A 25,575-nucleotide genomic window follows, 5' to 3' on the forward strand; every position below is an offset into this window, starting at 1 on the left:
GCTATTGTTTGCACATAATTGTGTGTATTATTTTTCAACATTTTTTCTCAGTGCTCATTGCTGATTAATGAGCACAATTTTTTTAGTGTATATCTTACACATTGGGATTGGTATGTACAGCTCGGCACACTTATTAATTAACACAGAATTCCCAGCATCCCCTGCACACAGGATAATACGGCCAACAACACAGAGCTCCCAGCATTCACTGTACACCGGAATCTGGATATACTATTTTTTTGTTTTTGTTTTTTTTATACTCTTTATTACAAATTTTTCTTACATATTAATTTACATAATTTTTCATTTTGTTTTGTTTTAATATCTTAAAATTTAATTTACATTTACTTCTTTTTTCATCTTCACCCATTCTTGACTCTCATGCCATTCCCTCACATCCATACTATGGTCACCATTTTCTTCCACCTATTATCCACACCATACAGTATTTTCATACACTCCTATATCCGTAGTTAAATCTGGATATACTAAACATCAAAATCATCTTCTGTAAAAAAAAAAAAGTTTCTAAGAAGTAAAGGATGAGAAATATATACAACTCATACATTTCTGTCCCCATAAAACAATCGAAAACCCGCAGCATTAAAATGAAGGCAAAACCTTTTTTTTTTTTTTCATTTTGTATAGAGAAAGGGAGGGTTATAACCTCTGGCAGTTACATTTTTGCCATCTGTGTTTTATTGGGGAGATTTCCCTTCACTTCCTGTCCCATATTCAAAACAAAAAAAAAAAAGTTTTGCTTTCAATTATAGTATACTTTAAATATTGCATAAGAAAGGCAGAGACCGGGCCGAGGAACCCGGTGGCACCGCTACCATACCAGAAAAAGGGGGGCGTCTCCATAGAGAGACACCTAATGTCAGTTCCGTTTAAAGAGAGAGGGAGGCCGGGATGGACGACATAGGGAAGGATAGAGAAGGAGGAAGGCAGAGAAGGGGGGGGGGGGAGGGGGAAATATTGAGGGAGGAAGCAAAGATTGGTGGGGGAATGAAAAGAAAGATGTACAGTGGTGGAGATGGGGGTTAGGGTAGGGTGACCAGACATCCCCGGTTTCCGGGGACAGTCTCTGGATTGAGGACACTGTCCCCGGACCAAGTCTGTCCCCGGTTTTGTCCCCGGATTGGATTTGAACAGGGACTGGGGCAATTTCAAAGACAGTCAGTGCAGAATAAAAAAATAAAAAAATAAAAAAAATTAGAATTACACACCTCCGTTCCGCCACTCCTACTAGCTTGGGGGGGGGGGGGGTGTATTTTTTTCCCATTATCTGTGCCCCTTTCTGATGATCATGTGCTGGTCAGAGCAGATGGAATATTTCTTCAGTTTCGGGCGCATGCCCATTCAGCTCTGCTCGCATGTTCTTCTGCCTTGGCTCAAGTAACGGCCAACCGCCTGCCTGCTTATCTCCTTACCTTCCCTGGCAGAGTGATCTTCCTCTGCTCCCCACCCAGTAGTACCAGGGGCCCGAAGAGTAAGACTTGACTTGAGGTGGGCGGCGACAACGGTGGGCAGAGAGTCCCTGATTGGCGCCATTACCAGTAAAAAATAAAAAAATGGCCCCATATTTCATTTTAAAAATCTGGTCACCTTAGGTTAGGGGAAGAAAAGAGAGGGATGCAGGCAGGTGGAAATGGGGGGGGGGGCAGGGAAAGGATAACGAGAGAGGGGGGGAAGGTGGGGGTAGAATAGAGCAGGCGAGAAATGGAAAAGTATAGAGAGAGAGATGGGAGGTGGATACAGGGGGTAGGGAAGAAAAGAAAAGAAGGAAGGCAGAGAGAGAGGGAGGTGGAGATGGGGGCATAGAAAGAGCAGAGAAAGGGTGGTGGAGCTAGGGGAAGGACAAAGTGGGAGGGAGGCTGGAATGGAGGCATAGAAGGTTTGGGGTTGGGGAACAATAGAGTGGGAAGGAGGTGGAAATGGGGGGCACATGAAGAATAGAGAGAGAGTGAGGGAGGTGGAGATGGGAGCAAGGGAGGGAGAGGACCCCTGACCTCCACCAAGACGCCAAAAAAAAGGGTAGGGAGCTGAGGATGTGGGGGAACCCCAGGTAACACAAGGGAAGGTACCACATCCCCATCCCCCAGGTTTACACCACACGTCAGGATTCTTTTAGTAGTGTTCATTTCCTCAGATTCACATGTAACCGTTTGATACAAATGGCCACATCTAAAATAAGAGGACCTGTCACAGCAGTGCAGGGAGTGGAGACAAAAGACGTCATTCTAATCCTCAGTACTTCCGCTCTGCCCGCTGTTTATTAGCCGGTAAAAGTGAGAATCTCTCTTGTCGCTGAGAGTTTTGGGAGAATCCATTTCAGCCACCCTCCCAGCATGCATCACCAGCACGCGGTCTGAGTCCATAATGGTGTTCAACCTGCGAGAGAAAATTCACAGATGTGTTAGTGAGATATCGACAGGGCAGAATCTCCATCCTGCAAAGTCAGCAATGACATCACATGGTTCATTTACAGTTATGGATGGAAAAGTCAGGGATTAGGGGTACCTGTGTGCGATAGTGAGGACTGTGCGCTCTCTGAATCTTTTGCGGATGGTCTGCTGCAGCAGCTGGTCAGTCTGATGGTCAACACTGGCCGTAGCTTCATCGATGCACAAAATCTGAAAGAGGAGCAAACTATGGATGGATTTCCTGAGTGTCGGTGAGCCATTCCTTATTTTATTAACCCCCGAATTACACATGGGGGAGGCAGAAGTGCAACCACAAATGGGAAGTTGGCGTCGTAGATGGGGGGGGCTTTGTGGGACAGGATCCTTCTGGAGTCATGAATAAGGTAAGCATTACACCTTGTTCCTTTACCCCTCTGCAAAAATGAGCATTTAGCCCTTGTAGTGTGGGGATCCCACTGCAAGGGTAGTTTTGTTCTTGTGCCTGGAGTTGGGCTTTAGGTACACAAACACCTACTGCACCCAAACACCAACCCTCCACCACCATGTTGACTGACATGGCATCCTTTGGCGCTGGTAATGAATTAGAGGCATATAATTACACAAAAAAAAAATAGCAGATGACAGCGAGTGGAGTAAGAACAGACTTTACCTAATAAGACCTGAGAGATTCACCTTAGCTGGTATCAAAGTCCCCTTCTCATCTCCACCTTGTACAAACCCCCCACCCCCCTTACTATCCCTCACCTTTCAAAATCTCCCATTCCCAACTGACTTTTCCACGGTGAGACCATGGACACTCATCTGACTGCCCTTTGCAGTCTGTTGTCAACTTACGGCCTACCATGAGACTCACCTTGGCATGAGTTAGTAGAGCTCTGGCCAGACACAAGAGCTGCCTCTGTCCAAGGGAGAAATTCTTCCCTTTGTCACCAACATCTGCATCCAGACCCCCTGCAAGACAAGGACATGGGACAATAAGTGACACAAAGTATAAAAGACTCACAGCCCAAACTCTGTGAGATAACTCACCAATACGCTCCACCAAATCCTGCAGATGACACTGGGAGAGAACATCCATCAGATCAGAATCCATGTGGCGAGACAAAGGATCCAGGTTCTCCCTGACACTACCACTGAACAGGAAGGGATCCTGAGGGATGATGGCAAGTCGTGACCTGACAGAGAAACACAGAAATCACGCAAAGAAGGTCCATGGGACATTAATCCCAGTCTTCACTGGCACTCACCTCAAGTCTTCCAAATTCAGCTCTCGTGTTAAAGTGCCATCAATAAGAATTTGTCCAGAATTCAGCTCCATCATGCGGAAGAGCACCAGGAACAAAGAGGACTTTCCAGAGCCTGTCCGACCCACAATTCCAATCTTCTCCCCAGGGGATATGGTGAAGTTCACACCATCCAAAGCATTGGGAAGGCCAGGGCGGTAACACAAAATAGCATCTCTAAACTCAATACGCCCATGTTTGGGCCAGTCCGGCTCTACCTGGAAGAAAGACACAGGTAATATGAACAAAGTGTCTCAGAAATATACCCTTTGAGAGTCCTGGGCTTCTATCATTGGCAATCTGAGGAAGGGGTTCCCTCCCTGGTTAGAGGTAGAAGGGACGACAGGCTGTGATATCCTCCTTCATTATATTGAGAATTAGTAGTATATTCCAATGCGGAATCAAAGAGGACCTGTTAATAACACTCCCGTGCTCCATAAATTGCAGGACCAGACAATCAAAAGCTGAAATCCAGTGACAACTATGTTGGTGTCAGCCAGGAAGTCACTTACCGTCACTATCCCCTCTCTTGGTTCACATGGCAGCGTGGTGGAGTACTCTTCAGCTCTCTCCACACTCACCATCATGGCTTCTGTCTGAGTAAAGCTGGAGATGAGACCGGACAACAATCCCGTGATGGAGAGTGCATAGGACAGAGACAAGCCAACTAGACCTACAGAGAAGAGTAGATCAATGAGAACAAGAGACAGGGAAATAGAGGCAGCCTCCTAGAGAAGAAAAGAGAGAGACTGCAAGGGACAGAGAGACAGCTTGAGAGAGCAGAGAGGCAGCCTGCGAGGGAAGGGGAGAGGCAGCCTGCGAGGGAAGGGGAGAGACAGCCTGCGAGGGAAGGGGAGAGAACGCCTGCGAGGGAAGGGGAGAGACCGCCTGCGAGGGAAGGGGAGAGACAGCCTGCGAGGGAAGGGGAGAGAACGCCTGCGAGGGAAGGGGAGAGACCGCCTGCGAGGGAAGGGGAGAGACCGCCTGCGAGGGAAGGGGAGAGACCGCCTGCGAGGGAAGGGGAGAGACCGCCTGCGAGGGAAGGGGAGAGACCGCCTGCGAGGGAAGGGGAGAGACCGCCTGCGAGGGAAGGGGAGAGACCGCCTGCGAGGGAAGGGGAGAGACCGCCTGCGAGGGAAGGGGAGAGACCGCCTGCGAGGGAAGGGGAGAGACCGCCTGCGAGGGAAGGGGAGAGACCGCCTGCGAGGGAAGGGGAGAGACCGCCTGCGAGGGAAGGGGAGAGACCGCCTGCGAGGGAAGGGGAGAGACAGCCTGCGAGAGAAGGGGAGAGACAGCCTGCGAGAGAAGGGGAGAGACAGCCTGCGAGAGAAGGGGAGAGACAGCATGCAAGGGAAGGGGAGAGACAGCCTGAGAGAGACAGCCTGCGAGAGAAGGGGAGAGATAGCCTGCGAGAGAAGAGGACCGATAGTCTATCACCCCATTCCATTATTCTATCATGACTGCACCCCTAACAATATTCTCACCTGGATCACCGGCTCTCCTCTGGTGTTGGATTATAGCGATAACAGCGATGGCGGTAACAACTACTACGCCAATCATCTGCAGGCGGATGTCCAGCCACTGGACGGCGGTATTACTGGCGAACACACAACGCTGGTTCACGTCTAGACGAGACTCACATTCGAGTTTGAACCTGCAGCCAAACAAAAGAAGCACTGACCGCTAACATTTATTTTTACAACATTTAGCAACTCACATGGTTGATGATTAAAAGAGGCACATCTAAGTATGCAGGCATCCGGGGGAAAGCTGTCCACATAGACCATCCTAAACACTTCCATCGATGTCATCCCTTCCACGCTGGGCTACACAAGCGATTCAAGCCTCGCCTTCAGATCTCTCTAGTGCAGGGTAGTTTTCCTGGTCATATTGCAGACTGATAGCAGTGAGAGCCAGCAGTGCGGGGGATGGTCTATGTGGACAGCTTTACCCCGGATGCCTCCATACTTAGATGTGCCTCTTTTAATTATCAACCATGTGAGTTGCTAAATATTGTACCTTCATTAAATGTAACCATATTGCTACACTTAGAGGCGCCGCTCTTCTCTTTTATACTCTGGAGCTCCTGCTGGATTTTGCTTCTAATCCCCTTGTGGAGGCTTCCATTTGTGGATGGACATTTTATTTTTACAACCTAATACATTGCTTTGAACTTTTTAGATGGACTGTTAACTGAAGGACTTACGAATAAATGGTTGTGGAACGAATAATTTGAGATTCTATTAGTTCTTATGGGGAAATGCTTTGCTATACAAGTGCTTTGGATCACAAGCATGTTTCCGGAACGAATTATGCTCGCAATCCAAGGTTTTACTGTACTTCTGTGAGTGAGATCTTCTTAACTGTATAAATAGTTACATAGTTAGTACAGTTGAATAAAGACACCAGTCCATCCAGTTCAACCTGAGCGAGTGTCTACAATTGTCCCTATCCCTGTACATTGCACACTCACATCCATCCCTACCCTCAAGAAGCCCACAAGCCAAGGTCCCCATTCCCATATAGTAGACAGATTCATAGACAGAAGCCAATTAACCTACCTGCATGTCTTTGGAGTGCCTGAAATGCCTGAAATGCCTGAAACACTATTCATGAGACAATAAAATCAAAATTAAACAAGGAAATACGAGGCGTGTCTAAAAAATTCAGTGAATGGTCCGATAACAGCAACATGGGCCAGGTGCGCATGCATGCACATGGCCATCCAGAGACATGTTGAGAATTGCCACCTAGCGTGGAATACACGTGACCATCAGGGTAATCCCACCACGGGCAGTGGAACGTAGTCAGTGTGAGAGAAAGGGTCACAGTGTAATGGAGCATACGAGTGAACATCAAGTTCTGCTACAAATTGGGGGCAAAGGAGACATCTGAAATGCTGGTGCGAGTGAATGGGACGTAGGCCCACGAGTAGAAAAATGTGTTTAGGACTGGTTCAAAAGCTTTTGTGATGGGAAGGAAATTACTGACGATGAGCCACTTCGGGATGGCTGCCGACAAGCAGAACCCCAGACGTGATTGAGCGACTTCAACAAATGCTGGCACGAGATCAGCGACCGACTCTGCGATTGATGGCAGAGGAATTGGACATTAGCAAGGACAAAAGCCTGGGGATTTGGCTCCAGGGTTGCTGGATGCAGTTATGAGTAGAGTGTGTCTATTACACCAGGGGCAGGGGCAATTGCCCAACCCCCCCCCCCCCCCCAAGAAAGTAGTGAACGGCAGGCGGGTGGATCAGTCAGCGGGGGAGCCAGTGGATCAGTTAGTGGGGCAAGCAGGTGAGCTGGCTCCAGGCGAATCAATTATCGGGCTGGCGGGAGAGCCGGGGGGTTAAGTAGGTGGACTGGCGGGTGAGCGGCTGAACAGGCCAGTCGGCAGGCGAATGGGCGGGCAGGGGAGCAGAGGGATGACATCATCTCTCACCGCCCGCCCTGCATCACCGTTCTCCTGCACTCATTGTGCAGCCATGGGCAGCAGAGAGATTACATCATCTCTCTGCTGCCTGCCTTCAAGCTGGGACACAGCAAGTGAGAATCTGCACTGTGTAGCTGTAGCAGGCAAGTGACACAGTAAGTGACAATCTGCATCTGGTGGTAAAGGGAGACTCTGATGTACGTGGGGGCTTTGGTGAGCAGAGACCCCCTTACATCAGTTTCCCTTTACATTACAGTCCACAGAGCTCCCCTTTGGAGACCTTTCGCATGGGCGGACTCTACCAAGCAAATCCACCTGCTCGGGGGGGGGGGGGGGGATCTCTCAGCTGAGCAGGCGGACGACAGGTCCATGTCTGCTCCACTTGTGCAGAGTGGACACAGACTGCTGTTCTCTATGGACCAGTCTGTCATCCAATCCACTAGACAGATGGGAAATGGATCTCCATCCATCCGTTTTCATTGGAGCGGATGCAGGCAGGTGTAAATGGACACGTCTGTTTACATCCGCCTCCCCATACAAAACAATGGGTGGTCCGATCGGTTCAAATGTGTAAAAGACGCCAGAAAGGGGTCCTGCTGCAGGACCATAATCAGGGGCCCTGTGATGGGAGAAAAGGACATCAGGATCATTAGAAAGGGCCCCCCAGGACCAGAGGTCAGAGGGCCCTTCATGGTTTCTTGCACCCAGGCCCTGAAGGTTCTAGTTATGCCTCTGGTGCCAAACAAGCTGACAGACTAACAGAAAGCAAAACGGGTGGACACCTCTGGAGACTTCATTACCATGCATGACCAGGATCCATCCATTCTGCCAACCATCATCACAGGGCATGAGACCTGGTGCTGCCAATTCTTGGCTCAGAGTTGCGTACCGCTTCTCCATCTGAAAAGCGTCATGAAAGGCACACATTTTGCGCATGTGGCAGCAGACCCAGCGGTTTCCAGAAGCTTTATGAATGTTGCTAAAAGTGTGTTGTGAAGGATGGCAAATATTTTGACGGCCAATAAAGGTAATTTATTTGTATCTTCTATTTTGTTGGCTTTCTGATACCATTCACCAAACTTTTTAGACACCCCTCGTTTAATTTCTGTAGTTAAGGCTTCTAAGAATAAGCTCCACAGGGTTTACTGCAGTTCTATTCAAAGGCGGGTCAGCTCACCTGTCAGCATTTCGCGTGGCGCGGATGGTACTCAGGCCGGACAAAGTCTCAGAGAAGTGGCTGTAGATCGGGGACAGGGTGATGCTCTGCAGCCGCTTGAGCTCGCGTGAAGTGTGGCGGTAATATCTCTGGATGGAATAGTACAAAAGACCCAGAGGAAGGAGGACAGGCAGGATCATAGGCAGGCCGTAACTGATCATCACCAGCATGCCCAGCAGACCAAAGATGTTGGCCAAGAATATATTGAGCATGAAGGGCAGGAAATCATCCACGCAGTACATATCAGAAGAGAATCGATTGATGATGCGTCCAACTGGTGTGCTGTCAAAGAAAGTTACCGTGGCCTAATGTGGAGAGACAGATAGGAAAATAGAGAGAGCATTAGGAAAATGAAAAGGGGCAGAGGACAGTAACCTGAGGAGTGACAGCCCGTTCACACCTGAACGTTTTGTAGCCCTACGCCTGAAGCTACAAAACGCTGGAGGGTAAAAAATCCATTATTCTCAATGGAGATGGTTCACATCTCCACTCCATGTCGCCTGAAGCCCTACGCCTGAAGCTCAAACAAGTTCCGGACCCTTTTTTGTCGCGCGAATTGGGCTGATTTGGGCGTTTTCATTCCCATAGAAACTAATGGAAACGCTCGATTCGAGCGTTTAACGCGACAACGAGCGTTTCTACGGGCGTTTTGACGCTGTATCTGCTCAAGAAAAAATAAGCAGATGAAAAATATTTTTCCTATTGGCTGAAAAAAAACGCCGAAGTTAAAAAACGCTCGTTGTCGCGCGTTGTAGTGTGACAAAACGCTCGTTGTCGCGCGACAAAACGTCGGTAAAAACGCTCAAACACGCTGCGCTCAGGTGTGAATGCAGCCTTAGAGTTAGGAGGATCAAGAGGGGATGGGGGACACTGACCTGAGGATAGAGAGTTAAAGGGATGGAGAGGGGATTAGAGACACTGGGCTGTGGAGAGTTAGGAAAATGGAGAGGAGACAGAAGACACTGAGGTGAGGTGAGCGAGGAGGATGGAGAGGAGACAGAAGACACATAACAGAGGAGAGAGAGTTAGGAGGTGGGAGAGGGGATAGGAATACTGACCTGAAGAAAGAGAGATAGCAGAACTCAAATGGAGGGAGGACTGAGATGAATGGAGGATGATGGCATGAGGATAGTGAGTTAGGATGATAGAGAGGGGGGACGGAGGACACTGACCGATCACACAACACAAATCAAAAAGTCTACTCACCCGCAGCACTCTCTGCAATAAGCGCCTGTGGATTGCGGTGGCCGCGTGCACAGTTCCCAGTGCAAAGAGCAATGCACGCAAGGCAGTGAAAATGGAATTGGCTGCTGCAATCCCACCATACACTGAGAGATAGAAGGTTAAATTTCCAGAACTGTTCTGACCTGCAGACTCGGCCCATCTCACTGGAGACCTGGAAGAGGACAAATAATATAATATGTTACTGGATTGGGAGCAGAAGGGTGCACACATCATTATATACCCAACTGGGGAGAGGAGGAAGGGGGCAGTGGAGCAGTGCACACAATATTATACACCAGGGTAGGGGAGGAGATAAAGGACTGGAAAGGTGTTCCCAGCACTATACACCAGGGTGGAGAAGGGGAGGAAATGGTGGAGCAAAGGGGAGCACCCAGCATTATACACCAGGGTGGAGAAGAAGACAAAGGGAGATAAGGGGTGAACACAGCCCCTAGGGTAGGGGTGGGAAGCACCCAGCATTATTCATCAGGGTGGAAGAGGGAAGGTATAGAGGAGCAAAGGGGTGCGCACAGCATTATACACCGGGTTGGATAAGAGGAAACAGAAAGGAGACATGCAATAAATATTACCAGCCAGTGTAGAGAACAACAAACAATATTCCCATCGCACACGTTCCTGACGTAGCCTAAGAGATGGATGGGTGCTGCAACAACTGCCAGCTGGAAACTGGTAACATCACAGATTAACATACAGTATCTCACAAAAGTGAGTACACCCCTCACATTTTTGTAAATATTTGATATCTTTTCATGTGACAACACTGAAGAAATGACACTTGTCTACAATGTAAAGTAGTGAGTGTACAGCTTGTATAACAGTGTCAATTTGCTGTCCCCTCAAAATAATTCAACACACAGCCATTAATGTCTAAACCGCTGGCAACAAAAGTGAGTACACCCCTAAGTGAACATGTCCAAATTGGGCCCAATTAGCCATTTTCCCTCCCCTGTGTCACGCGACTAGTTAGTGTTACAAGGTCTAAGGTGTGAATGGGGAGCAGATGTGTTAAATTTGGTGTGATCGCTCTCACTCTCTCATACTAGTCACTGGAAGTTCAACATGGCAGCTCAGGGCAAAGAACTCTCCGAGGATCTGAAAAAAAGAATTGTTGCTCTACATAAAGATGGCCTATGCTATAAGAAGATTTCCAAAACCCTAAAACTGAGCTGCAGCACCGTATCCAAGACCATACAGCAGTATAACAGGACAGGTTCCACTCAGAACAGGCCTTGGCACGGTCGACCAAAGAAGTTGAGTGCACATGCTCAGCGTCATATCCAGAGGGTGTCTTTGGGAAATAGATGTATGAGTGCTGCCAGCATTGCTGCAGAGGTTGAAGAGGTGGGAGGTCAGCCTGTCAGTGCTCAGACCATACACCGCACACTGCATAAAATTGGTCTGCATGACTGTCGTCCCAGAAGGAAGCCTCTTGTAAAGATGCACAAGAAAGCCTGCAAACAGTTTGCTGAAGACGAGCAGACTAAGGACATGGATTACTGGGACCATGTCCTGTGGCCTGATGAGACCAAGATAAACGTATTAGAGGACTCCAGTGGCAACCTGTGAAGCTCTGGTGACCTCCATGCCCAAGGTGGTTAACCCAGTGCAGAAAAATAATGGTGGCCACACAAAATATTCACACTTTGGGCCCAAATTGGACATTTTCACTTAGGGGGTGTACTCACTTTTGTTGCCAGCAGTTTAGAGATTAATGGTTGTGTGTTGAGTTATTTTGAGGGGACAGCAAATTTACACTGCTATACAAGCTGTACACTCACTACTTTACAATGTAGTAAAGTGTAATTTCTTCAGTGTTGTCACATGAAAAGATAGAATAAAATATTTACAAAAACGTGAGGGGTGTACTCACTTTTGTGAGATACTGTATATTATTGCCAGCACACCAAGAGACTTCAAATAACATCCAAACGATTTTATTCAGAGTGATCACATCACAGCGGAAGGGTGAGTGGCACTCTTCCACTGAGATGTGATCACTCTTACAGCTTACGTTAGCAAGGGTAGAGGGGAGCATTACACACTAGATTTGGGAGGGGATCACACAGTCTTATGCACAGAGGTTGAGGAGATTGATATACAAAGCATTACAACCCAGGGTAAAATGTAGTGATGCACACAACATCCTATATTGGGGTCGGATATAAGGGGAGGTAGAGGTAAGCACTGCACACAGCATTATACAGCAGGGTGGGGGAGGAGAGGTAGTGGGGAGCGATGCATGCAGCATTATACAGCAGGGTGGGGGAGGAGAGGTAGTGGGGAGCGAGGCATGCAGCATTATACAGCAGGGTGGGGGAGGAGAGGTCGTGGGGAGCGATGCATGCAGCATTATACAGCAGGGTGGGGGAGGAGAGGTAGTGGGGAGCGATGCATGCAGCATTATACAGCAGGGTGGGGTAAAGCTGAGGAGTATAAGCAGCATCATATGGGGGTTAGGCAGGAAGAAGGCACTCGGCATTACACACTCCATTATCTGTCAAATACAATGATTATTGGAAAGAGATCCTATCTGATAGCTGTACTGTACCATGTGCGGTGACACTGGTATGCCACTTATCATGTCACTATTTGTTTTCCTGTGACTTGAGTGCCCAGCTGGGGAGCCCCTGACTGTTATACTCACACAAGCGTTCTGGAGGAGAAGAGAAGCAGTGCAGGTGACAGTACCGGAGGGTCCAGCACTGACACTGAAACATTTCTTGACTTGTCTGACAAACTGGAAATCCAGTGTGACAGCCACCAATCAGACACGTTCCTGGAAGCTGAAATACAAAGTTCAGATGATGTATCAGTGACAAATAACGTAAAAGTCCCATCACGCACTACTGCCTGCTGGTAGATCAGTAACAGGAGGTTGGCTCAGCCTGGTTCAACTTTGAGGAGATAAATACTATATAAGCCCACTAGCAATGCACCTACCCTGCATGAAGAATAAGGCCAGCAGCACCAATCCGGCCAGGCAGCTCCCCACTGCCCTCCAATATGCCGCATACACCTGTAGGGAGACCGCCCCCTCCTTCTTCTCCTCTTCCCCCATCGCAGAGCCAAGGAACAGGACCTCCTTTCCAGCATCCTCTTCATCAACATTGCCTCCATTCTCTGCAACCACAGGAGAGTAGCGGATCAGGTGATCGGCTATAGGATATTACTCCAGCTCGCACAGGAGGGTATCGGGTCAGGTGGTCAGATTTGGGACATCTCAAGCTCCCACAGGATGGTATCGGGTCAGGTGGTGAGATATATGACATGCCTCCAGCAACCACAGGAATGTACCTGGTCAGGTGGTCAGATATGGGTCAAACCTCTAGTTGTAAGCTGGTCAGAGGATTGTACACGGGAGGTGTCAGCATTCAGGTGATTGGATGGAGGAGATGTAAGCTGGTCAGGTGATTAGATGGAGGAGATGTAAGCTGGTCAGGTGATTAGATGGAGGAGATGTAAGCTGGTTAGGTGATGGGACATGGAAGGTGTAGACTTGTCAGGTGATGGAACACAGAAGGGGTAGACTGGTCAGGCGATGGGGCGTAGACGAGGTAAGCTGGTCAGGTGATGGGGCGTAGACGAGGTAGGCTGGTCAGGTGATGGGGCGTAGACGAGGTAGGCTGGTCAGGTGATGGGGCGTAGACGAGGTAGGCTGGTCAGGTGATGGGGCGTAGACGAGGTAGGCTGGTCAGGTGATGGGGCGTAGACGAGGTAGGCTGGTCAGGTGATGGGGCGTAGACGAGGTAGGCTGGTCAGGTGATGGGGCGTAGACGAGGTAGGCTGGTCAGGTGATGGGGCGTAGACGAGGTAGGCTGGTCAGGTGATGGGGCGTAGACGAGGTAGGCTGGTCAGGTGATGGGGCGTAGACGAGGTAGGCTGGTCAGGTGATGGGGCGTAGACGAGGTAGGCTGGTCAGGTGATGGGGCGTAGACGAGGTAGGCTGGTCAGGTGATGGGGCGTAGACGAGGTAGGCTGGTCAGGTGATGGGGCGTAGACGAGGTAGGCTGGTCAGGTGATGGGGCGTAGACGAGGTAGGCTGGTCAGGTGATGGGGCGTAGACGAGGTAGGCTGGTCAGGTGATGGGGCGTAGACGAGGTAGGCTGGTCAGGTGATGGGGCGTAGACGAGGTAGGCTGGTCAGGTGATGGGGCGTAGACGAGGTAGGCTGGTCAGGTGATGGGGCGTAGACGAGGTAGGCTGGTCAGGTGATGGGGCGTAGACGAGGTAGGCTGGTCAGGTGATGGGGCGTAGACGAGGTAGGCTGGTCAGGTGATGGGGCGTAGACGAGGTAGGCTGGTCAGGTGATGGGGCGTAGACGAGGTAGGCTGGTCAGGTGATGGGGCGTAGACGAGGTAGGCTGGTCAGGTGATGGGGCGTAGACGAGGTAGGCTGGTCAGGTGATGGGGCGTAGACGAGGTAGGCTGGTCAGGTGATGGGGCGTAGACGAGGTAGGCTGGTCAGGTGATGGGGCGTAGACGAGGTAGGCTGGTCAGGTGATGGGGCGTAGAAGAGGTAGGCTGGTCAGGTGATGGGGCGTAGACGAGGTAGGCTGGTCAGGTGATGGGGCGTAGACGAGGTAGGCTGGTCAGGTGATGGGGCGTAGACGAGGTAGGCTGGTCAGGTGATGGGGCGTAGACGAGGTAGGCTGGTCAGGTGATGGGGCGTAGACGAGGTAGGCTGGTCAGGTGATGGGGCGTAGACGAGGTAGGCTGGTCAGGTGATGGGGCGTAGACGAGGTAGGCTGGTCAGGTGATGGGGCGTAGACGAGGTAGGCTGGTCAGGTGATGGGGCGTAGACGAGGTAGGCTGGTCAGGTGATGGGGCGTAGACGAGGTAGGCTGGTCAGGTGATGGGGCGTAGACGAGGTAGGCTGGTCAGGTGATGGGGCGTAGACGAGGTAGGCTGGTCAGGTGATGGGGCGTAGACGAGGTAGGCTGGTCAGGTGATGGGGCGTAGACGAGGTAGGCTGGTCAGGTGATGGGGCGTAGACGAGGTAGGCTGGTCAGGTGATGGGGCGTAGACGAGGTAGGCTGGTCAGGTGATGGGGCGTAGACGAGGTAGGCTGGTCAGGTGATGGGGCGTAGACGAGGTAGGCTGGTCAGGTGATGGGGCGTAGACGAGGTAGGCTGGTCAGGTGATGGGGCGTAGACGAGGTATGCTGGTCAGGTCATGGGGCGTAGGTGAGGTAGGCTGGTCAGGTGATGGGGCGTAGGTGAGGTAGGCTGGTCAGGTGATGGGGCGTAGACGAGGTAGGCTGGTCAGGTGATGGGGCGTAGACGAGGTAGGCTGGTCAGGTGATGGGGCGTAGACGAGGTAGGCTGGTCAGGTGATGGGGCGTAGACGAGGTAGGCTGGTCAGGTGATGGGGCGTAGACGAGGTAGGCTGGTCAGGTGATGGGGCGTAGACGAGGTATGCTGGTCAGGTGATGGGGCGTAGGTGAGGTAGGCTGGTCAGGTGATGGGGCGTAGGTGAGGTAGGCTGGTCAGGTGATGGGGTGTAGACGAGGTAGGCTGGTCAGGTGATCGGGCGTAGATGAGGTAGGCTGGTCAGGTGATGGGGTATAGACGAGGTAGGCTGGTCAGGTGATGGGGTATAGACGAGGTAGGCTGGTCAGGTGATGGGGTGTAGACGAGGTAGGCTGGTCAGGTGATGGGGCGTAGATGAGGTAGGCTGGTCAGGCGATGGGGCGTAGATGAGGTAGGCTGGTCAGGTGATGGGGCGTAGATGAGGTAGGCTGGTCAGGTGATCGGGCGTAGATGAGGTAGGCTGGTCAGGTGATGGGGTGTAGACAAGGTAGGCTGGTCAGGTGATGGGGTATAGACAAGGTAGGCTGGTCAGGTGATGGGGTATAGACAAGGTAGGCTGGTCAGGTGATGGGGTGTAGACGAGGTAGGCTGGTCAGGTGATGGGGCGTAGATGAGGTAGGCTGGTCAGGTGATTGGATGGGTGAGGTGTAAGATAATTTGGTGATTGGATGTGGCAGGTGTCAGCTGATCAAGTGATTGGATAAGGGAGGTGACAGCTGCTCAGGTGATCAGGTAAGGAGGGGGAAAGTGGCAGCAGTTGGTCAGGTGATTGGATGGGGGAGATGTAAGCTAGTCAAGTGATGGGACGTGGAAGGTGTCTGCTGGTTAGGTGATTGGAGGAGTGAGAGGTCAGATGGTCAGCTGATTGGAGAAGTGAGAGGTCAAATGGTCAGGTGATTGGAGAAGTGAGAGGTCAGATGGTCAGGTGATTGGAGAAGTGAGAGGTCAGATGGTCAGGTGATTGGAGAAGTGAGAGGTCAGATGGTCAGGTGATTGGAGGAGTGAGGTGTCATATGGTCAGGTGACTGGAGGAGCGATGTGTCAGAGGGTCAGGTGACTGGAGGAGTGAGGTATCAGATGGTCATGGATGAGGGGGATGCAGCTGGTCAAGTGATTGGATGTGGGAGGTGTCAGCTGGTCAAGAGATCATGTATAGAGATTACCCTTTTCTTGAGTTTCACTTTTGGAGTCTTTGAGTTTGGGAGAAGCTTTAAGCAAAGCCATGATCTCTTCCGGTGGTCCTAGAATGTTACAAGAACAATATATTTAGTACCTAGCAAAGTACAATATTAGAGGCTGCACACCTGTGTCTCTTACCAGTCTGGATAATTTTCCCATCATCCATCAGGACAAGAAGATCAGCTTTCTCCAGCAGCTCAGTCCGGTGAGTGCAGAGGATCCGGGTCTTGTGTCGCAAAATACCCAGGATGCATTTGTCCATGAGATGGGAGGCCACGTCCGCATCTACTGCAGCCAGGGGGTCATCCAGCAGATATATGTCCTTCTCCTGAGAGGGTAAAGATGGATCCACATCAATTTACCGACCCTCCACATCCTCTGGTGTACATTAAAATGCAGAGCTGTGTACATGAGGAGGCGGGGCTCTGAAAATCATAGAATAGCCCCTCCCACAACCACATCTTCTTTACAATCCAGTCCTGCTAAGCAGGATGAGGGGTGGGGTCTAAGGTGGATTGGGAGGAGTCTGGTGGATGGGGCTTATTACATTACATCAAAACTAAACTCTCTCAATCAACATTAACTATTTTTAATCCTTATGCTACTAGCATTAGTAAATAGATAGCAAGGTATATCATATTTTCTTGCTTTAACTTTTTTTTTTCTTAATTTCTTTAGCTGCTTCCTGGTTTTTGGCCTAGGCCAAATAATGTCATACATACCAGGAGTCTTCATGGGCCTTTTTTTCTTTCATATGGAGGAGGGGCTTTCTCAACTAAGCATGCCCTCCTCCCTGTACCCCTGAGCTAAGGGCAGATGGACTCCAGGAAGTACATCCTACATGAATTATCTGCCCTCATTCAAGATGGCCGCAGCTAGAAATGCTGAACTGTGAATGTGTATTCAGTCTGTGTTGCTCCGATACAGTTTAGATTTGCTTTAACAATGTCTATACAGTTCATTGTTGCCTTACTTGATACACAGCCCGGGCAAGGCTGACTCGAGCTTTCTGTCCCCCACTGAGAGTGACACCGTTCTCCCCGACCTCAGTCTGGTCTCCATATGGAAATATCTGTAATGACATCATATACTGTGCTCACTTTTACAGGTAAGGACACAGGGAATTGACAACTTTTTGATGAGGTTTTGCAACCATTTGACAAACTGGTAGAGAAATATAATTTGCCTAATAAGAAATTTGTTCAATATTTACAGCTGTGACATGCTCTGCAGAGTCAACCAAATACTTTTTTACTAAAATCTAACCCTTCATCAATTCTAGCTATGGCAGTAACTGTAAGACGATCTAAACAGGGACTCATAGGAAACATATATTCTTCTCTACAAGAGATAACTAGAACAAATCTAATAGAGGATAGCTCTAGACAGTGAGGTAGAGATCTGGAGACCAGAGGCGGCCCGTCCATAAAGGGTGCAAAAAAAAAAAAAAAGGTCTTTAAGTGTGCCGAGCGCCGGACATAGTGCACTATGGGAAGCGCCATGTCTATGCAATCACGAGATTGCAGACAAAGAGCTTCATTTGCAGGCTTTTGTCCCACCTTGTGGCGCATTCCATCGCGCCGTACAACTTCCGCCCGGTGCCCGTAGTGCGTATCATTACAACCGGGTGCTTTGATTGACCTTGGCACCGCCCTAGGACATGGGTGGTGCTTTTCATCCCAGTTATGACATCACTTCCGGTTTTCCCTGTGCCACTGATAAACCGGAAATGATGTCACAGCTCCATGGAATCCATGGCACGAGCAGGGCACTCTGCATTGTCTGGTGAAGAGTGAGGTAGGTGATCTCTCTCTGCCTCCCCTGTACCTACACACTTTCTCCTCCCTGCAAGCTCTCCTCTCAGTCCAGCTCATCTGCTCTTCTCCACCACTGACAACTCCAGCTCACTACTGCTCTCCCTGCTATCAGTGATTTATTCCCCCAGCTCTGATTCCGGCTCCCCCCCCCCCCCCCCCATGGCATCTACATCCTAATACACATCTCCTCTTCCCTGTCATCAGTCACTCATCTCTCTATCTATCTAACCATCTCTATCTGTGTGTCTATCTATTTATCTATTTGTAGGCCCTATTGAGAACTTATTTGGGGTATCCTTATCCTCCTCACAGTGTTTGACACAGGTGTATATTATTCATAAAGCTCATTATACTCCTTTGAAGCTGCATTCTTGGGGCAAAAGCAACTACATCAAATTGTCCAAGATGTACTACTGATGTAGGGACACTCATACATATGTTGTGGCGTTGCCCTGAACTGCACCGTTACTGGGAATGTGTATTTGATACTTTGAATTTCCTTGTGTTTTACACAGGTTCATTTTAATCCAAAGATAGCATTGTTAGGGATTGTACTGGAGGCCACTCTCCCAGCTGAAATGCACGTGATGTGGCGAAGAACTATGTATAGGGCTCGTAAAATGATATTACAAAAATGGATATCAAACCACCCGCCAACAATAGAACAATGGATTAAAGCAATTAATCTTAACCACTTGCCGACCGCTGTCAGCATATATACGTCGGCAGAATGGCACGGCTGGGCAAAGTAACGTCCCGTACGTCACTTAAAAATTCCCGCCGTGCGTGTACACGCCTGCCACAAACTCTATGACCATGCCTGCTGGACCCGCGGACTCGATCGCCACGGGGATATCCGCGATCGTGTCATGGAGCTGAAGAACGGGGAGATGCCGATGTAAACAGCATCTCCCCGTTCTGCCTAGTGACAGGATACTGACCGTCTGATCCCTGTCATCGGGAGCAGCGATCAGTGTCATGTCACTGCTAGCCCATCCCCCAGACAGTTAGAAACACTCCCCCAGGACACACTTAACCCCTCCCCGCCCCCTAGTGGTTAACCCCTTCACTGCCAGTGACATTTTTACAGCAATCAATGCAATTTTATAGCATTGATCGCTGTATTAATGCCAATGGTCCCAAAAATGTGTCAAAATTGTCCGATGTGTCTGCAATAATGTCGCAGTCACGATAAAAAAAAAAAAAAAAAAAAAAAAACGATGATCTTCGCCATTACTAGTAAAAAAAAAAAAATTTTTAATAAAAATGCCAATTAAACTATCCACTATTTTGTAGACGCTATAATTTTTGCGCAAACCAATCAATAAACGCTTATTGCGATATTTTTTTTACCAAAAATATGTAGAGGAATATACATCGGAAAAAAAATGTTTTTTTTTTTAATATATTTTTGGGGGATATTTATTATAGCAAAAAGTAAAAAAGAATGTGTTTTTTTTCAAAATTGTCGCTCTTTTTTGTTTATAACGCAAAAATTAAAAAACCACAGAGGTGATCAAATACCGCCAAAAGAAAGCTCTATTTGTGGGGAAAAAAAGAACGTCAATTTTGTTTGGGAGCCACGTCGCACGACCGCGCAATTGTCAGTTAGAGCGACGCAGTGCCGAATCGCAAAAAAAGTGCTCTGGTCAGGTAGGGGGGAAATTCTTCCGGGGCTGAAGTGGTTAATTTAAGACGAGAGGAACTGATATATAAACAGAGGAGACCCCACCCCCCCAAAAAAATTTTTTTTAAATTGGTGGCTAGTTTCTGACTTGTCTGAGCAGTCAGTTGAGAATATTAATGATAATGAGGAAAGTTAATAATGAGAACATTTGTGGAGGATAATTGCATATGTATATAGACACTGTTAAAATGCAATAATTTAATTGGGATATTTAGGTTTATAATTGCTGCTAATTCTGTCAAGCCAAAGGGTGATTGATGGTTCTGAAGTGATGGAGAGATCTGAGTGATGATTGAAATATCTGGTGGGTGTAAATATGTGTTTTTTTTGTTTTTTTTACTGTTTTGTTAAACTGGGGTATTTGATGGAAATGCTTTACGTTGTAATGTATTTTTGTTGTACAATGAAAAAAAATGTAATAAAAATGTATGCGATAAAAAAAAAAAAAAAAAAAAAAAAAAAAGGGACACCTAAAATGTACAACTGTAAGCAGAACTACGGAGCCCAACATCCCTTATGCCGCGTACACACGATCGGAATTCTCGTTGGAAAAAGCTCTGATGGTTTTCCCAACGGAATTCGGCTCAAGCTGTCTTGCCTACACACGGTCACACCAAATTCCAATCGTTTAGAACGCGGTGACGTACAACACGTACGACGGGACTAGAAAAAGGAAGTTCAATAGCCAGTAGACAATAGCTTCCGTCTCGTAGTTGAATCTGAGCATGCGTGAGTTTTGGCGTGTCGGAATTGCATACACACGATCGGAATTTCCGATAGAAAGTTTTTCCGTCGGGAAAATTGAGAACATGCTCTCAATTTTTGGCTGGCGGAAATTCGGACAGCTAAATTCCGATGGAGCATACACGAGGTCGCATTTTCAGATGAAAAGCTCTCATCTGTCTTTTTCTGGCCGAAATTCCGATCGTGTGTGTACGCGGCATTACTGTCCCCTACTGGCACACATGTAGAGCAAATGCTGCATTATTTTGGCTGCCATAACTGGTTTTAGAGGTGCAGACTCTGGGGCTGTCATCCTGATCCATCATATGAATCGCTGACCTGGAATAAGCATGCAACCAGTGAAGCCCGAAAAGTTTGAGCTCCATCCTGCATACATCTTCCAGGTTACGGACTCCTTACTGAAGCCAGGATGTGGATGAAGATGAAGCATGATGTCAGCCATGGCAGCTCCCGCATAGCTACTCTCACACGTTCCCTTTGAAGTAAACCCTGCCTGCCCATAACCCATCAGACACTCACACTCAGGTCATCGGTCAGGGCGCAGGCCTCCACAACCTCCTTATATAGATGGTCATTATATTCCTTCCCAAACAGGATATTATCCCTGATGGTGGCAAACTGAATCCACGGCTCCTGCGCCACAAAACCAAAGCCGGCTTCCTGGCGCGACACGTACAACGTTCCACCGCACCTGCAACAACATAGGAGAAATGTATGTGGAAGGGAAACAGAGCGCTCCATCAAGAAAGATAACTCAATAGATCACAGATATAAACTATATTGTCAAAAGTATTGGGACACCTGCCTTTACACGCACATGAACTTTAATGGCATCCTAGTCTTAGTCTGTAGGGGTCAGTATTGCGTTGGCCCACCCTTTGCAGCTATAACAGCTTCAACTCTTCCGGGAAGGCTGTCCACAAGGTTTAGGAGTGTGTCTATGGGAATGTTTGACCATTCTTCCAGAAGCGCATTTGTGAGGTCAGACACTGATGTTGGATGATAATGCCTGGTTCACAGTCTCCACTCTAATTCATCCCAAAGGAGACTGAGTCCTGACCTAAACCCGACAGAACACCTTTGTGATGAATTAGAGCGGAAACTGCGAGCAAGGCCTTCTCATCCAACGTCAGTGCCTGACCTCACGAATGCAATTCTGGCAGAGTGGTCAAACATTCCCATAGACACATCTCCTAAACCTTGTGGACGGCCTTCCCAGAAGAGTTGAAGCTGTCATAGCTGCAAAGGGTGGGCCAACGCAATATTGAACCCCTACAGACTAAGACTGGATGCCATTCACAGACAATATAGTGTACATTCAGAATCCACCAGTGGACTGAAAGTGAGTTGTGATGAAAATATCTTCCTTTGACACTGAAATGCTGGAAACATTTACACATTCATTACTGAAACTACTGTACACTAAAAGGATGAAAATATGGCAGGTGCCAGCGCCAGCTCTGTCATCCTAGTTTTAATTCCTTTTGAGCTAGGATGAGGATGACACCTCCAGATCCTGCTCCTTTAACAATATCTTCATGGGTATTTGTCATAGTTCTGTGCAGCTGGGTTCACTGATAGTTGAAATCTACAAAACACAAGCTGTGTGCACGGAAAGCTGCATGAAAGTCTTAGCAGTTACCTGGTCAGGTGATCAGGGGTTTGGCGTTACCTGTTCAGGGGTTTGGCGTTACCTGTTCAGGGGGTTGGCGTTACCTGTTCAGGCGGTTGGCGTTACCTGTTCAGGCGGTTGGCGTTACCTGTTCAGGCGGTTGGCGTTACCTGTTCAGGCGGTTGGCGTTACCTGTTCAGGGGGTTGGCGTTACCTGTTCAGGCGATCAGGGGGTTGGCGTTACCTGTTCAGGCGATCAGGGGGTTGGCGTTACCTGTTCAGGCGATCAGGGGGTTGGCGTTACCTGTTCAGGCGATCAGGGGGTTGGCGTTACCTGTTCAGGCGATCAGGGGGTTGGCGTTACCTGTTCAGGCGATCAGGGGGTTGGCGTTACCTGTTCAGGCGATCAGGGGGTTGGCGTTACCTGTTCAGGCGATCAGGGGGTTGGCGTTACCTGTTCAGGCGATCAGGGGGTTGGCGTTACCTGTTCAGGCGATCAGGGGGTTGGCGTTACCTGTTCAAGCGATCAGGGGGTTGGCGTTACCTGTTCAGGCGATCAGGGGGTTGGCGTTACCTGTTCAGGCGATCAGGGGGTTGGCGTTACCTGTTCAGGCGATCAGGGGGTTGGCGTTACCTGTTCAGGCGATCAGGGGGTTGGCGTTACCTGTTCAGGCGATCAGGGGGTTGGCGTTACCTGTTCAGGCGATCAGGGAGTTGGCGTTACCTGTTCAGGCGATCAGGGAGTTGGCGTTACCTGTTCAGGCGATCAGGGGGTTGGCGTTACCTGTTCAGGCGATCAGGGGGTTGGCGTTACCTGTTCAGGCGATCAAGGGGTTGGCGTTACCTGTTCAGGCGATCAAGGGGTTGGCGTTACCTCTTCAGGCGATCAGGGGGTTGGCGTTACCTGTTTAGGCGATCAGGGGGTTGGCGTTACCGGTTCAGGCGATCAGGGGGTTGGCGTTACCTCTTCAGGCGATCAGGGGGTTGGCGTTACCTCTTCAGGCGATCAGGGGGTTGGCGTTACCTCTTCAGGCGATCAGGGGGTTGGCGTTACCTCTGCAGGCGATCAGGGGGTTGGCGTTACCTCTGCAGGCGATCAGGGGGTTGGCGTTACCTCTGCAGGCGATCAGGGGGTTGGCGTTACCTCTTCAGGCGATCAGGGGGTTGGCGTTACCTCTTCAGGCGATCAGGGGGTTGGCGTTACCTCTTCAGGCGATCAGGGGGTTGGCGTTACCTCTTCAGGCGATCAGGGGGTAGGCGTTACCTCTTCAGGCGATCAGGGGGTTGGCGTTACCTCTTCAGGCGATCAGGGGGTTGGCGTTACCTCTTCAGGCGATCAGGGGGTTGGCGTTACCTCTTCAGGCGATCAGGGGGTTGGCGTTACCTCTTCAGGCGATCAGGGGGTAGGCGTTACCTCTTCAGGCGATCAGGGGGTTGGCGTTACCTCTTCAGGCGATCAGGGGGTTGGCGTTACCTCTTCAGGCGATCAGGGGGTTGGCGTTACCTGTTCAGGCGATCAGGGGGTTGGCGTTACCGGTTCAGGCGATCAGGGGGTTGGCGTTACCTCTTCAGGCGATCAGGGGGTTGGCGTTACCTCTTCAGGCGATCAGGGGGTTGGCGTTACCTGTTCAGGCGATCAGAGGGTTGGCGTTACCTTTTCAGGCGATCAAGGGGTTGGCGTTACCTGTTCAGGCGATCGGGGGTTGGCGTTACCTATTCAGGCGATTGGGGGTTTGGCATTACCTGTTCAGACGATCGGGGGTTGGCATTACCTGTTCAGACGATCAGGGGGTTGGCATTACCTGTTCAGGGGGTTGGCGTTACCTATATTCAGGCGATCGGGGGTTTGGCGTTACCTGTTCAGGCGATCGGGGGTTTGGCGTTACCTGTTCAGGCGATCAGGGGTTTGGCGTTACCTGTTCAGGCGATCAGGGGTTTGGCGTTACCTGTTCAGGCGATCAGGGGTTTGGCGTTACCTGTTCAGGCGATCAGGGGTTTGGCGTTACCTGTTCAGGCGATCAGGGGGTTGGCATTACCTGTTCAGGGGTTTGGCGTTACCTGTTCATGTGATCAGGGGTTTGGCGTTACCTGTTTAGGCGTTCAAGGGTTTGGTGTCATCGGGGCAGGTGTTTAGGGGGTCCGGTGTCACCTGGACAGGTGATCAGGGGGTCTGGTGTCACCTGGGCAGGTGATCAGGGGGTCTGGCGTTACCTGTTCAGGCGATCAGGGGGTTGGCGTTACCTGTTCAGGTGATCGGGGGTTGGCGTTACCTATTCAGGCGATTGGGGGTTTGGCATTACCTGTTCAGACGATCAGGGGGTTGGCATTACCTGTTCAGGGGTTTGGCGTTACCTGTTCAGGTGATCAGGGGTTTGGCGTTACCTGTTTAGGCGTTCAAGGGTTTGGTGTCATCGGGGCAGGTGTTTAGGGGGTCTGGTGTCACCTGGACAGGTGATCAGGGGGTCTGGTGTCACCTGGGCAGGTGATCAGGGGGTCTGGTGTCACCTGGGCAGGTGATCAGGGGTCTGGTGTCACCTGGGCAGGTGATCAGGGGTCTGGTGTCACCTGGGCAGGTGATCAGGGGTCTGGAGTCACCTGGGCAGGTGATCAGGGGTTTGGTGTCACCTGGGCAGGTGATCAGATGTGGGAGATGTCAGCTGGTCAAGTGATCATGTATAAGCATTACCTTTTTTCTCGTGTTTCAAATTTTGAGAAGGAAATGTTTGAGCAATTACACATTTTTTTTTTTTTTTTTGTAACTAAAAAGTACCAAACTCAATTCATATTCCATAATTTTTACTGTGATGGAATTACCTTCATAAAAAACGAAAGTTATGGGAAGATGCCAACCAGTTTGACACCAAATACAACTATATTAAAAAGGCTCTAGCAGCTGATAAAACATTACTTTTCCCAAAAGAAATATGCACCCAGATCCATATCATATATGATGGCTAATAAATCTTAATTGCATTAGTGCAATATTATGTTGGTTGACAATTGTGTAACCTTGTCAGGTGCAAATATCGATGCATTTCGAACAGTTGGCAGTAAGGGTTTGTCTGCTGAAGCGTTATAAAAAACTCTCCAACACAGCACAACCATCAGACCCTTTGATTGATGTGTTATTTTTGTAATGCCCTCTCCAGGGACCAAAAAAAGATGGCTGCATTTGCAGCTCTGAGCTGTAATTCCTATAAAGGAATGCTAATTTATGAGAGCCGCTGACTCTGATACACCTGATTGGACTTACTCTGCAAGCGAATATGACTTTACACTGAACCAAAGACTGGGTGAGCTTTGCTAAGTATTTTTTGGCGCCAGCCAAACACAAATATGCAGCCTCTGGGCAGATGGGCCTTGGCGCCAAGCCGCCGTATATGTGCGTGAATTGGTGGAATACAGCCATACAGCTCTCAGCTCCCGGCACAGTTACCAGCAGCTAATGGAAAGCTCACAATCACTGCTTGCGATCGGGAACTTTCTGATCATGTGACTGCCAATCACAGCAGTCACATGTTCACAAACCCGACCCCACCTTCTGGCATCCAAAACCCCTTAAAGGGCCAGGAGGCGGCATCTCATAGGGGTTAATCGCATTAATTTTAGGGCTCATTAACACAA

At 49.4% G+C, this 25,575-nt stretch overlaps 1 protein-coding gene across 2 annotated transcripts in view; it reads right to left on the bottom strand.

The window, feature by feature from the left end:
• Window positions 1–229: 229 nt before the first annotated feature.
• Window positions 230–25,575, bottom strand: part of ABCC10 (ATP binding cassette subfamily C member 10) — a 48,515-nt gene continuing 23,169 nt past the window's right edge. The window contains exons 8-22 of one of the 2 annotated variants that reach the window (XM_077485454.1): window positions 20,859–21,030; window positions 17,065–17,163; window positions 16,230–16,419; window positions 16,076–16,153; window positions 12,546–12,725; window positions 12,250–12,388; window positions 9,567–9,756; window positions 8,322–8,665; window positions 5,194–5,363; window positions 4,222–4,382; window positions 3,674–3,927; window positions 3,456–3,601; window positions 3,280–3,377; window positions 2,524–2,636; window positions 230–2,394 (exon numbers count right to left, since the gene is read on the bottom strand). In XM_077485454.1, the coding sequence (XP_077341580.1) occupies window positions 2,244–2,394; window positions 2,524–2,636; window positions 3,280–3,377; window positions 3,456–3,601; window positions 3,674–3,927; window positions 4,222–4,382; window positions 5,194–5,363; window positions 8,322–8,665; window positions 9,567–9,756; window positions 12,250–12,388; window positions 12,546–12,725; window positions 16,076–16,153; window positions 16,230–16,419; window positions 17,065–17,163; window positions 20,859–21,030 (2,485 nt within the window). In that variant the 3' untranslated portion in view covers window positions 230–2,243. Of the gene's footprint in view, window positions 2,395–2,523; window positions 2,637–3,279; window positions 3,602–3,673; window positions 3,928–4,221; window positions 4,383–5,193; window positions 5,364–8,321; window positions 8,666–9,566; window positions 9,757–12,249; window positions 12,389–12,545; window positions 12,726–16,075; window positions 16,154–16,229; window positions 16,420–17,064; window positions 17,164–20,858; window positions 21,031–25,575 lie in introns of both variants that reach the window. The other variant, XM_077485453.1, reaches the window with a different exon arrangement.

The sequence above is a fragment of the Lithobates pipiens genome, unplaced genomic scaffold (genome assembly GCF_037356315.1).
Source record: "Lithobates pipiens isolate NorthernLeopardFrog02 unplaced genomic scaffold, aLitPip1_a1.2 Scaffold_18, whole genome shotgun sequence".
Taxonomy (NCBI): Eukaryota; Metazoa; Chordata; class Amphibia; order Anura; family Ranidae; genus Lithobates; species Lithobates pipiens.